Source organism: Podarcis liolepis (assembly GCF_965112155.1).
Source record: "Podarcis liolepis genome assembly, chromosome: 14".
NCBI lineage: Eukaryota > Metazoa > Chordata > Lepidosauria > Squamata > Lacertidae > Podarcis > Podarcis liolepis.
The window spans coordinates 11,101,992-11,118,814 of NC_139569.1; the positions used below are offsets into that span (position 1 = coordinate 11,101,992).

The 16,823-nt window shown below is 47.1% G+C and overlaps 1 protein-coding gene across 1 annotated transcript in view; it reads left to right on the forward strand.

The window, feature by feature from the left end:
• The first annotated feature begins 5,330 nt into the window (after nt 1-5,330).
• Nucleotides 5,331-16,823, forward strand: part of POLR3E (RNA polymerase III subunit E) — a 39,378-nt gene continuing 27,885 nt past the window's right edge. Inside the window, exons 1-8 of the mRNA XM_083474329.1 lie at nt 5,331-5,487; nt 7,512-7,594; nt 8,803-8,853; nt 9,675-9,752; nt 11,134-11,249; nt 13,400-13,482; nt 14,855-14,962; nt 16,464-16,513. Of these exons, the coding sequence (XP_083330455.1) occupies nt 7,559-7,594; nt 8,803-8,853; nt 9,675-9,752; nt 11,134-11,249; nt 13,400-13,482; nt 14,855-14,962; nt 16,464-16,513 (522 nt within the window). The 5' untranslated portion in view covers nt 5,331-5,487; nt 7,512-7,558. The remainder of the gene's footprint in view (nt 5,488-7,511; nt 7,595-8,802; nt 8,854-9,674; nt 9,753-11,133; nt 11,250-13,399; nt 13,483-14,854; nt 14,963-16,463; nt 16,514-16,823) is intronic.

Sequence of the window (16,823 nt, forward strand, 5' to 3'; positions counted from 1 at the left end):
GCGGTGGGGGGGTGGCTGAACAAATTCCTATGCCCCACAAATAACCCAGAGATGCATTTTAAATAAAAGGGCACATTCTACTCCTGTAAAAACACGCTGATTCCCGGACTGTCCGTGGGCCGGATTTAGAAGGCGATTGGGCCTTAGTTTGCCTCCCCATGCACTAAAAAACCATCAAAACAAAAATTACCCTGTAACAGCTGTTATAAGAATTTTAAGGTCTTATATAGATATAAAGAAGGGACGTGGGTGGCACTGTGGGTAAAACCTCAGTGCCTAGGACTTGCTGATCGTAAGGTCGGCGGTTTGAATCCCCGCGGCGGGGTGAGCTCCTGCCGTTCGGTCCCAGCTCCTGCCCACCTAGCAGTTCGAAAGCACCCCTAAGTGCAAGTAGATAAATAGGTACCGCTTTATAGCGGGAAGGTAAACGGCGTTTCCGTGTGCGGCACTGGTGCTGGTTCGCCAGTTGCAGCTTTGTCACGCTGGCCACGTGACCCGGAAGTGTCTTCGGATGGCGCCAGCTCCTGGCCTCTTGAGCGAGATGAGCGCGCAACCCTAGAGTCGGTCACGACTGGCCCGTACGGGCAGGGGTACCTTTACCTTTACTATAGATATAAAATAGATGTTCATAAATGTACCAAGCAAACACATACAAATATGTAAACCACATGTCTGAAACCCACAGAAAAGTCCTGAAACCATTTTCCCTCTCCCAAAATGACCTCAAATATTTCTTTGCAAGGTCGAAGGAAATAGGGAAAAACCTCCCCATTGTCTCTGCGCTCGCCAAATCCTGCCTTAAACGCACATTTAATGTGTGAATAGGGTGAACCTGTGACCTGTGACCTGGATTCAGGAATTAAGGAGTTATAATAACAAGAGAGTGGCCAAAACCCAGATACTGCAATCAGGTAACCTGCCAGGCAGGAGATAAAACAACACACTCAGGATTCTGTTTTAGAGGACCGCCTCCTGTGATGTATGATACACTGGAGGAGGTGGTCCTGGGATACACCCCTTCTGTGATGTATGTATGATGTTTCTGGGGGTGGTCCAGAGTTTGAGGGTGGGCAATTAAAAAAGTCTATATAAGGGTGGGCACACCTATGTTCTGGGTTGCTCCTCTTTCCTGCTTGTGGTGAGTGAGGACCTTGTTGCAACAGTTCAATAAAGATCAGGCTTACTAGCTGCTTTGCTTCTCAATATTCTCTGGTTGGTCTCTGTTATTTTATCCCACAGATAGAGAACCTACAAAAGGACTCTATATGGGCTCTTGGGTACCCCATAAGGGAAAAGGAGCAGTTTTTTTCTCATAACACAGCCATGGGAAATTTGGGCAGCACCCTAGTAAGAAAACATCATAATTGTAGTCTATCGAAAGCCAGGGGGGAAAGTTGTCTTTTACCTGGTGCTGAAAATATGTCAGGAAAGGCACTAGGCACACACTGCTGTAAGACTATGGCTCAAAAAACCTTTTTCACCTGGCATTGAGCCAATGGAATTAATTCTTTGTTCAGAACTCATACATTTCTGCTGTCTCATGGCCCAGAAGTCGTGTTTTCTCAGTATTTTTGCACAACACCAGGCCACAATATCTTTCCTCAATGTTCTGAAAGTCTGCTAACCTTGCCGTTTTATTTTTTCCTGCACTTATGTGTAATTTTCTGCACAATCTGCAGCCTCTCTCTGTTTCACAGGGCTGTAGCCATAAAGAAACAAGGCAGAATCCTGGCTTCCTCAGAGATTCTCTAGGCCTCCTTGAAGAATTTTCAGCTTTCAGTGTTAAAATAGCATGTTTTTAGATCTTTTACCTGAGAGCTATAAGAGAAACCATGTGCACAGTATTCTATGTGATCCCTCATTAAGACATGGGTGGATAATGTTTTTGTCAAACCGAGGGCCGCATTCCCTTTTGGCAACCTGCTGAGGGCCACATGGCTGTAGCCAGCGGAGCAACAAATGAAAATTTCTACACACAGACCTTTTTATCTTCCATTCAACACCCAGGGTGGAGAAGCAAAGCACGGAGGCAGAGGAGGAGATGACTTGGGGAACATTCTGAGAGCCAAGAAGAGGGGCCTGGAGGGCCGCTTTTGTTAAGTTGTGGGTGAACATATCAGACGACACAGCGATTCTTCAAACAGCTCTTATTTATTCACAGGCCAGAACAGAACTGAATTGAAGGGTTCAGCCAGCCTGCTTATATAGAGCTCCAGTACAACGTAACTGTAACAACTTTCTGTAACTATCCAATCACTGAATGTCACTTTTGATCCCTTATTTGCATATGTGGACCTGAACTATCTACAGTATCCCCCTGCTAGCCCAGGGTGAGAACTTCAGTACATAACAGCTTTCGGTCCCTCGGCCTGAGAATCCCCCAGATTCCACTAAGTAGCAATCCTTCCATGTCTACTCCGAAGTAGGTCCCATTCATTTCAATGGAGATTACACCCTGGTACCTGGGCATAGGATTGCAGCCTTTAAAGACCTCTAAACATTTTAGGTTAACTGTTATTGAAATACTCACTGTTCTTTGGTCACACCTTCTCCCTTAAGCCGGCCCTCACCACAACATGGAGACTACGGCCTTCTTGCGTCTCTATGACAACAGTGGCGGACAGGATCTTTCCCATCTGTAGAAACAAAATTGTGGGGGTTTGTTTTTTTAGACATGGAGTGAGGAGTGCAGGATCCCCTCTGCACCTTAATTCCCTGAAATTACTCTCCTTAGTGCTTTTCTTCTGAGCCAAACTGCAAACCAAGGAGCGATGTTGGCTGATGGGGCAAAAAAAGCTTGCAGAGAGGGGCTGTGGCATTGCCAAATAGGCAGAGTAGGCACCAGTCTATGGGTCCCATGCCTTTTAGGGGCCCCGCAACAACAGACCAAAATAATATTGATTTGATCTTGAAAGAAAATTACAATCATGCTTTCTTAGTTCACTGTTATCCCACTAGAGCACCCCCCCCCAAGATTTCGACTGCCATGGGGCCTCCACAGGGTTTAACCCGGGACTGGGCTGTGGCGAGAAAAAAAGTGGCATAGGGAAGTGCCTAGAGAACACCGGGAACTATAGTTTACCCCCTCACAGAGCTACATTCCACGGCACCCTCAGCAAACTACAGTTCCCAGAATTCTTTGGAGTATTCCAAAGAATTCTGGGATTCAATGTGCATTTAAAGCCAATTTGCATTTAAAACCTTTCTGGCAACCAGATGTTCCCCAGGAAGACCCTCAAGGTGAGGATGAAGACAAGATATTTGCTCCCACCGTCAACTGGTATTCCAAGGTACGCTGCCTCTGAATCTGCGGGTTCTATTTAGCGACCGGGCTGATGAGAACATTGGGTGCTGGGTCAGAGCCGAGGACCAGCTGAGTCAGGATCCTGCCTCTCACAAATGCCTTTGGGAAGTCCACACAAGCAGGGGAATGGAGGCAATTGTTGCTCTCCCCATCAACTGGTATTCAGAGATACACTGCCTCTGAATATGGACGCTTCATTTAACCTTCATGATGAATAATTGACGGAATCTTTCCCCAAAGAGTTAACTGGTAGCCTAATTCTGATTATAGAGTTGCTCTCCCTCCTGCAAGCTGACCAGCCACACAAAATAATAATAATAATAATAATAATAATAATAATAATAATAATAATAATAGATTTCCATAGCACAGTGTTTCCCAACCTTTTTTGGGCAAAGGCACACTTGTTTCATGAAAAAAATCTCGAGGCACACCACCATGCTAGATGGGGAAAGGTCACTTTTTACTTATGTAAAAAAAAAAAAAATAGTAACAGCATAGAAGGTAATGGTTAGGCTAGCATCCCTCTTCCAAATATGCTAGGTTTTTATTTGCAGGGACTGTTCTACATGGGAAAGCATTCAGCACTGTCATTCTCCCATCTGCCATCTGAATTGGTACTATTCTGGGTCAACTTACTCTGCTGCATGTGTAGATGAAAATGGCACCAAGTGTGGGGGAGGGGGCAGAACAGGTTTCAGATACAGGATATTAAGCATACACATACTTCATATTGAACTGGTTGCTTGCTTTGCAAGTTTTCATTTCCCAAATGACTGCCTTGGCAAGCGCAATACCTACCAGGCTCAACGCCGGTCTCGCGCTGCCGCTTCCCGCGCTCTCAAGGACCCGGGAGGAGGAAGGCGTGAAGGCAATCCCGAAGGCACGAAAACCTCGCGCATGCGCAGGCCTTCCGCCTGCGACAGCCCAGTAGGCCGGCTGAAGCGAGCGGCGATGGGATGTGGGAGGGAGCTCGCTCGCCGCCCCGCGTGTGCCTATGTGGGGCACGTTACAGCCCCGTGACGTCAGCGCCACGCAGGCAGCCAGGCAGGCAGACGGCGAGAGCCCCGCGCTGGGCGGCCTCTCCTCGCCGCCGCCGCCCCGCCTCTCGTCGCCCGACTTGCCCGTCTCCCTCCCACGGCACACCAGGCAACGTCTCGCGGCACACTAGTGTGCCGCGGAACACCGGTTGGGAAACACTGCCATAGCATAACCGTTAATTTCAATGCACCTATTGTTATTTCATGCACTGTGCTATCTGCACAAATACAGCTCTGTCTCGTTTCAGACCTTGATGGGGAAGGATAATAAAATAATAATAATAATTATTATTATTATTATTATTATTATTATTATTATTATTATTATTATTATTTAAACAGGGCCAGGTAAGATATGGAAGGTGAACTTGGGATCTGGATGGAGAAGGAAAATTAAATTACAGTATTAAGGTAAAGGGACCCTGACCAGTATGATAATTATGATGGCAATTATTTAAACAGGGGTGTCTAAAGCATGGAAGGTTGACAGATCTTGATGGGAGAAATAAAAGTATGATTATTCTTAAAACAGGGCCAAGTATATGGAAGGCCGACAGATTCTAATGGGGAAGAAAAATTAAATCAAAGCATTAGTATTATGGTGATTATTGTCATTTAAACAGGGAAGAATAAAATATGGAAAGTCGAGCTGTACACCTTGATGGAGAGGGAAAACAAAACCATAAACTTTTAGTATTATTCAAACAGGGATGAGTAAGAAGATATGGAAGCCGGTCTCTCCCATCTCGGTAGCGTGGCCGAGCGGTCTAAGGCGCTGGATTAAGGCTCCAGTCTCTTCGGGGGCGTGGGTTCGAATCCCACCGCTGCCAGTACGCTTTTGCTCGCTTCCTTTTATTCAAGGGAGCCTCTCTGTGACGAGGCGGCGGCGGCGAAGAAGAAGCCTGCGCACATAGCGCCCCCTGGCGCCCGCGTCCTAGCAGGCCGCTTCCCCGGCGAGCATTATGGGTAAGAGGAGGAGCCGAGGTGTGTTTCCCCACCCCTCCCACGTGCCTGCCGGAGTTACACCAACATGGCTGCTGGCTGAGATTTCCCCCCGCCGGACCTGCAGGCACGTTGCCGCGAGGAGGAGGAGGAGGGGGCCGGGAAAGGCAGCCTCTCCCCTCCACCCCTTGGAGCCACGAGGTAGGAGAAACAGCAGCGGCGGCGAATTGCCTCCCCATTCCCGGACTTTTGCAAGCTTCTGGTGTTGGTTGCATGCTGCTCTTTTTTGCAAGGCCCGGGTCGTGTGGATCCTCCTCCCCCCACCTCTCTCTCTCTCCCTGTTGCAAATCTTGGGAGTGGGGGGAGCAGGAGGTGAAAGTAAGGGGGAGGGAAGACATGCGCCAGCCCCGCAATCTTTGCCTAGCAAAGTGGGTGGGCCCTATAATCTAAGGGGGCATTTCAAGGGGGGGCGGTGAATTGCATATGTGGCGAGGGAGCCTTCACGCTCCTTTTCCTTCTCTCCAGCAAAAGTTACAAGGCCAGGGGTTCGAGATCCGAGCGCTCCCCATCTCTCTCCGCACCCGCCCAACCCCCTCCCAAAAAGCAACCTCCCTGAATATGTGTGAGCTCTGCAAAGCTTTCCCGTTGCTGCATAGTTACATCAGCCACGCTCCTTCCCGGCAAGGAGCCTTCAGGAAAATATAAAATAAAATAAATAATGAATGAATGCTTTGAGTGAGTTTTTCAGGCTCTCCTTCCTGAAGTCTTCCCTGGGAATATTCTCTCCTGATCAGGGAGAGAGAGAGTTGCTTCGGCTGGGGCAAAATTCCGTTTCCTCTTTCTCTGCTGTATGGTTACATCAGGGTGACTTGACTTGGGAGGTTTAGTCACTGCCAAGAAAAGGAGTTTGTTTTGGTTTTTTTAAATGAGCAGGTGCCAATGGACACCTTGCTTCTTTTCCCCAGACCCACGGGGTGGGGGGAGTTATTAGTAAAATAGAATAACCTCAGTTTCCCTCAGCCACAAGTTCTATCTTACATTGCAAACTTATTGAGATCTCCTGATAACTCTGAGAGAAAATAATTGTCGTCCAGCTTGAGCTTTGCAGTCATGGCAGGTGATTTATATATGTGGAAGGGTTCTTAGATAAATGACATTGGGGTGGCTGTTCTTCATCTTATCCTTGGCTGCTGCTCTTTTACCTTTAGGAGTTGAATGTGGGTTTTGAGTGTTCAATGCTAGATTACTTTAGAGCAGGGAGTGGCACTCTGTACTTGGGCCCAGCCTTGCATAGCAGTTGCACTGACAATGAATGAGCTTTACCAGGGAGTTCTTGGTGACTCACTGACCACCTGACCTGACCTGCCTCCTGAGTTGGCTTCTATTTATTACGCTGCCCTAACACAATATTGGATGATGGCTGTCCAAATAGATTCCTCTGCTAGGGTTGCCAACTCTCCCCACCCCTTACAGTCCCTGGTTGCTTCTGTGCCTGTAGCAGCACTTCGCTCAGCAGAGCTTTGTGGGCATTAACATTTCACAGGCTGCTGCCAAGAAATTAATCCACTCTGAATTCTGCAGATTGAGCAGCTGACCTTAGCAGGTAATTAATACACACACACACACACACACACACACACACATTATTTTCATAAGAATACAAGGACTGAATAAAAAACAACAGCCCTGTCCCTACCGATGTGTCTTACCTCAACCCAATAATATTTATTATTTTTTATGCGTTTATCCCACCTTTTCTCCAGGTGGTATCCATGGTTCTCTTCCTAATTTATCCCACAACAACCCTGTGAGGTTGGTTAGGCTGCGAAACTGACTGGTCCAAGGTCACCCAATGGGATTCATGGCTGTGCAGGGATTTGAACCCTAGTCTCCCAGGTCCAACACTCTAACCACTACACCACTTTGCCAGGGGTTGGGGGAGGTGTTGCTGGGTAGTCTGCCATGTTCATATACATGAAAAAAAACTCCTCTCCCCAAGTCATTGTCCTATGCTCTTGCATCTCTGAACTGACTTCTCAGTTCTTCTGCTGTGACAGCTCATTAGCAGGTAAATATTATTATCATTATTTGTTTACAGCATGGAGACAAACTTTACCACTCATGAAGTTCTGCACATCAAGCTGCTGTTATGCCAAGTTTGCTAACAAATGAGAAAAGAGAGTCCTGGCTTCACCGAATTTTGTTGATTTCTCTTTCTTTTCTAGTTCTCTCGAAACAATACTAGCAACACCACTTTTCTTTCCATGCTACTATGGCAAATGAAGAAGATGACCCAATTATACAGGAGGTAAATAGATACATGTCTTCCGTTTGCATTGGCTTCAGGACAGATTAAAGAGCATTGTATGTGTAAGGGTATCAGGGGGTTGCTGGAGAGCAATCAGGCAAATGCCTCCCTGGTCGGCTGTAAAGCCTTGTTATTGGTGCCAAAAAAAACCCTTCACCATGCAGAGCGCCACTATTCCGTGGCTGGCTCATTCACTGGCAGAATCTGAGAGTGGGCGGTCCTTAAACCTTCCCCAGCAGAATAGTTTCTTGACGCCCAGCCTGCGCTTCCCCTCTCTGCGCAGAAGCCTACTGCGCAAGGAGGGCGTGGGTAACGGAGGACCTCTCTCTTCCCTGCTTTGCCCAGGCAAGGTGTCCTGGCACCGCCTCGCCTCCTCCAAGCCCTGTAGCTCCTCTCCTCTGGAGGCGTGGTTACTCTCCTCCGCTGAGGAGGTGCTGCTTCCCACAATCTTTGGTTTTTTTATAATATTTTATTAGGTTTTATCAACAGAAAAATTCAAAAAAATACAAAAACAGAAAAATACAAAATTACAAAATTCAAAAATACAAACATTAAACACAAAGAAAAAGAAGAAGAAAAGACACATATACAAGAAAATAAAACTCCCTCTTTCTTAATTTCTCATCTGTAGTTAACTTATTTTCCTGACTTCCTCACGTCTCCCTTTTTTGTATCCCTTTTAAAAATTGGTTCAGCAAATTCATATCCTATTAGTTCATCTATTCTCAATCCCATCTTACATTTTACCTTATTGCTAGAGCCTCTTCAATTCATTTCAATGTCATCAGCATTCAAAAATTTTACAGTGTTTCTGTAAATAAGTTTTAAATTTCCTCCAATCTTCTTCCACCAACTCTTCTCCCTGGTCTCGGATTCTGCCAGTCATTTCCGCCATTTCCATATAGTCTGCTTCCCACGGTCTTTGGGGGCTCTCTCTAATCCATCTGGCTTTTTCCCCTCTCGCCCCTGAGCTGATGGCAGTTCCCTGACAGTATGTTTTGGGGTTTTCAGCTTTGTGGTGGTTTTGGCCATGGAAATCGGTGGCGAGTAATTGGTTCAGGTTGGGCTCCATGATGAAGCCCTCTAAATATGGTGCTGAGCCTGAGTGGCTGCCAAAGGGGGTTGTATCGTTCTTGCGGATGATTTTGTAAACTTCTGTGTGCTAAATATAATGTCTTTTTTTTTAACCCCCCTCCTCCTCTTGTTAGATTGATGTGTACCTGGCCAAAAGTCTGTCAGAGAAGCTGTATCTGTTCCAGGTATGTTAGTTGTCGAATTAACCTGTTTAAAGGGGAAATGAACTAAAGCAGGGGACAAGGAATCTGTTCTCCTTCAGATGTTAGACTTCGGCCAGGGCTGCCTCATTGGGGGGCAGAGGCAGTGGTGTCTTCCCAGCAACAGCAATGCTGGATTTGCTAGGATGGAGAGAGGCGAGGCAGCAGCGTTGAAGTCAGGGGAGCTTCAGGGCAGTAGCCTCACAGGTGCGCAGACATCTGTGGGAGCCCCGGTGACAGCCTGGAGCTTCCCCAAGCTTCCTGTGACTTTACCTGACCTCCACCTACCCCTACACCGTGAGTCACTCCTGACTCCAACCCTTGTCACTTGTCCAAGCATGGCCAAGTGATCAGAGTCGAGTTGTAATTCAACATCTGGAGAGTGAGAGATACAGGTGGGGTCCGGGCAGCAAGACCAAATACTCCCAACTAAAGATATAAAGGCTAGTTTCTAACAGTGAGGAGAAGGGTGCCAGCACATCTCAAATCCTACAAATATAGGGTTGTACCCATTGTGGCTGTTGTGCTCACTCAACAGGACTTGTCCCTCTGCTCATCTTCCCTGCAGGCAAAATTTGCTCCAGAAGGTCAGGGGGAACCCCCAAAATGAAATTGGCAAGAGAAAGGGGAAGCCCCCTTATTAACCATTGGATTTCAGCTGGAAATCAGGGTTCACTGGGAGGAGGCTGCATCTTCTCACCCCCCCCCCATGTGAATGCCCCCAGTGACAGGTTTGCCCCATTCTTGCACCAAAAGTGGTGGTTTGTTTTAGCCTTAACAGTAACAACATCTTTGTGTTTTCATAGTATCCCGTTCGCCCAGCTTCGATGACGTATGATGACGTAACTCATCTTTCGGCAAAGATAAAACCAAAGCAGCAAAAGGTTTGGGCCTATTCTCTTTTTTTGGAAATAGTTGTTTAATAACCATATTGAGTTATTTTCAAAAGGTTATGGCTTAGTAGAGCCACTGCAGTCACTGTACCAGACCTAGGACAGCCGGGGTGGGGCATCACCAGGTAGGGCTGGGGGCATTCTTCATCCTCAACCCTGGAAGGCTGCTGCCAGTAAATGGAGACTGTGTTGGGCTAGCTGTACAAAGTGGTCTGGCTATTTATTTCTTATTTCATAGAATTTGTCTACCTCTTGGTCATAGGAAAAAACCTCAAAGCGATCTACGAAAAGGATAAAGCAGTAAAATGATCACTAAAATATTTGCAGCGATAATGAAGAGCACAATAAACCACAGTAGAATAGACTTAAAACAAATTACAAACTTCCTAAGCACCTGAGAAGCGTTGTCTAAATAGAAATGGGTTCAGCAGGCACCAGAAATAATACGGTGACAGCGCCTGCCTAGTATCAATAAGCAGGGAGTTCCGAAGTGTCGGCGCTGCCACACTAAACAACTGAGTTGCTACAGATGCAGTGAGAGCACTGGCAGAGGAAGAGGCGTGCGGGGGGAGCACACCGCAGCACGATCCTGGCAGGGTGCCATCGCGGCTGCCCCCCTGCCCACGCTGGGCGCCACGCCCCCAGGACACACGTCAGCTCCGCCCCCCGGTGCCAGAGCATGAAGCTCCGCCACTGAGTGAGAGTATTATGTGGCACCTGTAAATGTGCCAGTTCCACCGATCGAAACCATCAACCATTCCCATCAGGCTTGTTTTCCAGACCCTTGATCATCTTGGTTGCCCTCCTCTGCACACGTTCCAGCTTGCCAACATCCTTCTTAAATTGTGGTACCCAGAATTGGACACAGTATTCCAGGTGTGGTCTGACCAGGGCAGAATAGAGCGGTACACTTAACGTATTTTTCCGTCTATAAGACGCCCCCATGTATAAGACAGCCCCTATTTTGGGGAACTCAGATTTAAGAAAATGGGGGGAGATGGCCCCATGTATAAGACATCCCCTAATTTTTGACATTTTTAAGTTAAAAAAACCTAGTCTTATACATGGAAAAATACGGTACTTCCGTTGAACTGGACACTATACTTCGGTTGATGCAGCCTAGAATAGCATTAGCTTTTGTATGTTGTCACTCTTGAAAACCTAATGCATTTTTTAAAAAAGAAAAAAAAGATTTAAACCCTTTTTTTCTTTTCCTTTTTTTTTATAAAAAAAAGATCCCTCACTCCTAATTACAGGCTAACAGTTACTGTTACAGATTTTAATCAGACACTTTGTGTTTTGGATCATCTTTCCCTAATTATTCTATTCTCCTTATTAATTGTCAATGTACTGTTGGTCTACCGGTGCTTAGGTTGAGCTGGAAATGGCCATTGACACTTTGAACCCCAATTACTGCCGCAGCAAAGGAGAGCAGATTGCGCTCAACGTCGATGGCACGTGTACAGATGAAACCAGCACGTATTCCTCGTAAGTACCGTTTTTGCTATAGATCAAGGAGCTGGGTTTTGACTCCACTATTTCTTGGCCAGCAGAGTGAGGCAGTGGAGATGTGCTGGGCCTGTAACCGAGACCCCAAAGCCCTAAAGCGTCCATCGCTGGCATCTCCTAGGAGAGACTCCTTGTCTGCAAAACCTGGGCACCAGCTGCATGCCAGTGTTGGTGATATTGAGGTAGATGAACCCCTGGGTCTGGCTTTTGGCATAAAGCTGCTTCCTGAATATAAGATCCTGAGCATTCTGCGGGACGGCAGAGGATCTGCTTTGCAGGTGCAATCCCTGGTGCCTCCAGAGAAGGTTGTGGAGAGCTCCTGCCTGAAACCCTGGAGAGTGGCTGCCAGTCAGAGTAGACAACACTGAGCTGTATGGACCAATGGCCTGACCCATACTAAGGCTGATTTCCGTGTTAAAATCGAAATATGCATATAGCCTGAAAGCTGAGCAATGGAGCAATTTGTGTTTCAGCTGCTCAACCTGTGGCTCTTTTATCACGTCTAAAAATATACGCTGGTGTTCTTTCCCTCTTCTGAACACAGAGCATCCTTCCACCCATTCTACACATCATTGTTTTCTCTAGTAGAGTTGCTTTCAATTGTCATCCTCTACTTGAATCTTCGGATCCAAACTTAATTACTTAAACGTAGGTCTCTCTTTCTCCTCCTCTTCCCTTTTCTCTCTCTGTCTTGGGAGTGCATTTCCATAGTAGACATGCTAGTTTAGCGGCCATCCCTCTTCCCTAAACTCTTCTTATTGTTTGTGTATGTGTGATAGAGATCCCCAAATGGCAGCTGGCATTGACAACCCCCCAGCTTTCCAGGGTTTAGATATAAAGATCTTGATTGTGTCTGCTCTCCCTTGTCCCCGAACTTGACTTCATATTCTGGTTTGAAGTCGGGAATTTAAACCACAGTTTCCTGGTTCAAGTTTCAATGTAAACGATGGATTAAGAAACTGAGGAAGCATAGAATTGCGATACTCGGGGAGAAAGTTCATGGGCCAATGCTCATTCCCAATCTGAAAGACCATGGCTTATCGGTTATGTCAGAGCTTTCCAAACTTTTCATGTCAGCGACACACTTTTTAGGTGTACATCATTTTGCGACACAGTAATTCAGTTTTACTGGCAAACTAACCCCTTTCCAGCCCCGGGAGGGGAATGGGGAGTGTTCACGCGACACAGCTACACACTGCAGCCATCACACTAATGTGTGGCGACACACAGTTTGGAAAGCTCTGAGTTATATACAGTGGTACCTTGGGTTACATACGCTTCAGGTTACAGACTCCGCTAACCCAGAAATAGTGCTTCAGGTTAAGAACTTTGCTTCAGGATGAGAACAGAAATCGGGCTCTGGCGGCGCAGTGGCAGCTGGAGGCCGCATTAACTAAAGTGGTGCTTCAGGTTAAGAACAGTTTCAGGTTAAGTACGGACCTCCGGAACGAATTAAGTACTTAACCCGAGGTACCACTGTAATTTACAGGTTGTTACAACATTTGAACTGGGCCTTGGATTACAATCCTGCACATGTTTGGGGGCAAATTCTGCAGGCCTTCCTTCTGAGCAGACATGCAGTGCATAACTAGAATGTACAGTGGTGCCTCGCAAGACGAAAAGAATCCGTTCCGCGAGTCTCTTCGTCTTGCGGTTTTTTCGTCTTGCGAAGCAAGCCCCTTAGCGGATTAGTTCTATTAGCGGCTTAGCGGATCAGCTGATAAGCGCCTTAGCGCCTTAGCGGATCAGCTGATAAGCGGCTTAGCAGATCAGCTGTTAAGTGGCTTAGCGGCTTAGGATCAGCTGATAAGCGGCTTAGCGGCTTGGGAAAAAGGGGGGGGAGGAAAAAACCCCGCAGGAACTCGCAAGACATTTTCGTCTTGTGAAGCAAGCCCATAGGAAATTCATTTTGCGAAGCACCTCCAAAACGGAAAACCCTTTTGTCTTGCGGGTTTTCCATCTTGCGAGGCATTCGTCTAGCGCGGCACCACTGTATACATTTGTACTGTGGACATTTCCCCTGTTTCTCCTTGAAAAGCAGTGAATGGGGTCTGATCCTGGGCTGTGACCTGCTAGTAGAATACCACTGCTCTGGTAGATATAATTGAGGCAACTTCCTGTCCTTGCAGGAAGATGATGGACAAGCAAACGTTCTCCTCCTCACAGACGACCAGTAACATATCGCGATACGCTGCTGCAATCTACAGAAAAGGTTCCTTTTTACATTTACCTTTTATTAAGTATTTTCTTGTGTAACAAACAAGCAAAAAAAGAAAAGTAGAAAAGGTGACACTTGAAATCTCAAGACTTGTACCAATTTTGGTAGAAGGGATGGGGAACCTGTGGCCTTCCATGTGGTTTGTTCGACTCTAAAATGCTATTAGCTTCAGCCAGCCTGGCCGTAATGGGAGTTTGCCAGTGAGCTTCCAGCCCCAATTCAAGGTGTTTGTAAAGGTAAAGGTACCCCTGCCCGTACAGGCCAGTCGTGTCCGACTCTAGGGTTGTGTGCTCATCTCACTTAAGAGGCCGGGAGCCAGCGCTGTCCGGAGACACTTCCGGGTCACGTGGCCAGCGTGACGAAGCTGCTCTGGCGAGCCAGCACCAGCGCAGCACACGGAAATGCCGTTTACCTTCCCGCTGTAAAGCGGTAGCTATTTATCTATTTGCACTTAAGGGTGCTTTCGAACTGCTAGGTGGGCAGGAGCTGGGACCGAAAGACGGGAGCTCACCCCGCCGCCGAGATTCGAACCGCCGACCATTCGATCGGCAAGTCCTAGGCGCTGAGGTTTTACCCACAGCGCCACCCGCGTCCCCTATCAAGGTGTTTGCACTAGCATGCAAAGCCCTATATGGCTTGGGATCCAAGTATTTAAAAGAGCGCTTTCCTCAGTAGCAACCATCTTGATACTACAGTTGGCAGGTGAGGCCTTGTTGGTGGTGGCACCATTGGTTGAACTGTGGCAGGGCTTTTTCAGTGGTGGCTCCCCAATCATGGAATGCCCTCCCTAGTGAGGTGCATCTGCCTACATTAGCTTTCAGTAGGCATTTGAAAATCTTCCTGTTGATGCAGGCATTGGGTGGCTGAAGTATATTGTTCCTGGCAAATCCGAGATCACAGGATGTTTTTAACTATGACTGCTTTTATTTTATTTTTAAAAGATTTTTATTGGTTTGGCATATGCTTTTAGAATCTTTTAAAACTGTGATTGTTCTTAGAATGTTTACGGTTTTTGTTTTTCAGTTGCGAATCTGCCCTTGTCTCCTTAGGAAGGAGGGCGTGATATGAACAAACAAATTTACTAAATAATTGAAATAAAGAAATTCACTGAATAAATACTAGTCCAGATGCCCCCGAAGGGCCACAGATTCCTCACCATTCCTTTAACAATTCAAATACTTGAGCACTCATTCATATATATATATATATATATATGGATTTTTAAAATGTCGGGATTCTGTTAATGAGATGATTGGCGACAGTATTTCCATCACCCCGCCGGCATGCTCAGGGGTGTGGCTCTGCCTGCTTGTTTCTTCCCTGGAAAGTGAAAATGGCTGTGAAAATGCCCATCTTGTTCCTCCAGGTGAGCTCCACCTTACGCCTCTCCATGGAATCCTGCAAATGAGGCCGAGTTTCACCTACTTGGACAAAGCAGATGCCAAATACAGAGAGCGAGAAGCTGCTAATGAGCGTGAGTGGCTTGCTAGGCTTTCTCTGTCGACTGGCTAGTCAGACTATGAGCCTTTCTCAGCGGTGGCTGCCAGCCGAGATGGCTTTAAAAGGAGGGTCAGAAAAATTTGTGGAGGGAGAGGGCTCGTTGACAGCTACTAGCCATGATGGCTGTTCCTCCTCCACAGTCGGGTGGCAACTGTGCTTCTGAATACCAGTTGCTGGAAGCTGCAGGGGCGGAGGGTGCTGTGTTCGAATCCTGCTTGTAGGTTTCCCCGCAAGGAGTCAAATAGTTGGCTCCTGGGAGAGCAGGATGCTGGAACAAATGGGCCATTGGTCTGATACAGCAGGCTCCTCTTTTAGGGTGCAAACGGCTACAGTCTTGGACGGCTCCAAAAGTGTGTTTGTGGGGGATCATCCTATCAAGGGAAAACTCAGTGATGAATATATATTGCACACAGAGCTGGATGCTAGATACGAAAGAACAAATTGTCGTTATCATTGTTATTAACGTTTATATTGTGTCCTTGCTCTCAAAGGAGGGTGGGTGGCTATTGCTTTTGTGTTAATAATAATAATAATAATAATAATAATAATAATAATAATAATAATAATAATAATAATAATTTATTTGTGCCCCGCCCATCTGGCTGGGTTTCCCCAGCCACTCTGGGCGGCTTCCAACAAAGATTAAAAATACATTAAAACGTGTCACACATTAAAAACTTCCCTGAACAGGGCTGCCTTCAGATGTCTTCTAAATGTTAGGTAGCTGTTTATCTCTTTGACATCTGATGGGAGGGCATTCCACAGGGCGGGTGCCACTACCGAGAAGGCCCTCTGCCTGGTTCCCTGTAGGTTTGCTTCTCGCAATGAGGGAACCGCCAGAAGGCCCTCGGCGTTGGACCTCAGCGTCCGGGCAGAACGATGGGGGTGGAGACGCTCCTTCCGGTATACTGCTTTTGGATCTCCCAGAAACAGCAAATCAATCCCTATAGGGAAGCAAAAACACTAGATTAGATAGGCCTGTGGTCTGATCCAAGAGGGCTCTTTTATTAGGGGTGGGTGTCCTCAGACTCGGGGGCCAGTTGCGGCGCTGTATGCCTCTATACCTGGCTCTCAAGATTCGCCTCAGGCCTCACACGCCCCTGCTTCCAACCCCCAAGTATATTTGTCTGGTTGGGACATATACCGGCTTGTTGGGGTGGAAGATGTGAGGCGGGATGTGTGAATGTGTGTTGCCTACTATGTACCAAAGTCAACATTTACATTTGCTGCTTTGCCCCTTCTTGGCCTCTGAGCCTTCCCACCACCAGCATGTGGCCCTCAGGAGGCCATTCAGAATGGAACGCGGTCCTCGGGCTGAAACAAGTCCCCCCCTGCCCCTGTCGTGAGGTTCCCCTGGCAACTCCAGAAAATGTAATGGCATCTGTCTTGGAGATCGCACATCCCTGCCTGGAGAAATGTTGGCTGTCAAGGCATTTTAGTAGTGATTTTCACGCTCCCTTCCCCCTTGTTAACAGCTGGCGATTCTTCCCAGGACGAAGCAGAAGAAGACGTCAAGCAGATCACGGTAGGCCCAACCTCCCTGTTTAGCAGCACTTCAGAACCTGTAGCCTAGAAATGTATGCAGGAAGCTGCTTTGTATCAGCTTGGATTATTTGTTTATCAAACCCAGTAATGCCTTGTCTGACTGGCAGCTTCTTTAACAGGAGAAGCTGGGGACTGAACCTGCGACATTCTGCCACAGAGCGAAGGCCTCTGTCTCCTTAAACTCCCTGTGTTTCTTTAACCAAGAGTGGCAAAACTACAACTCTTCCAGATGTAAGGAACATAGGAACCTGCCTTATGCCATGTCAGGCCATTGGTTCATCAAGCTCAGT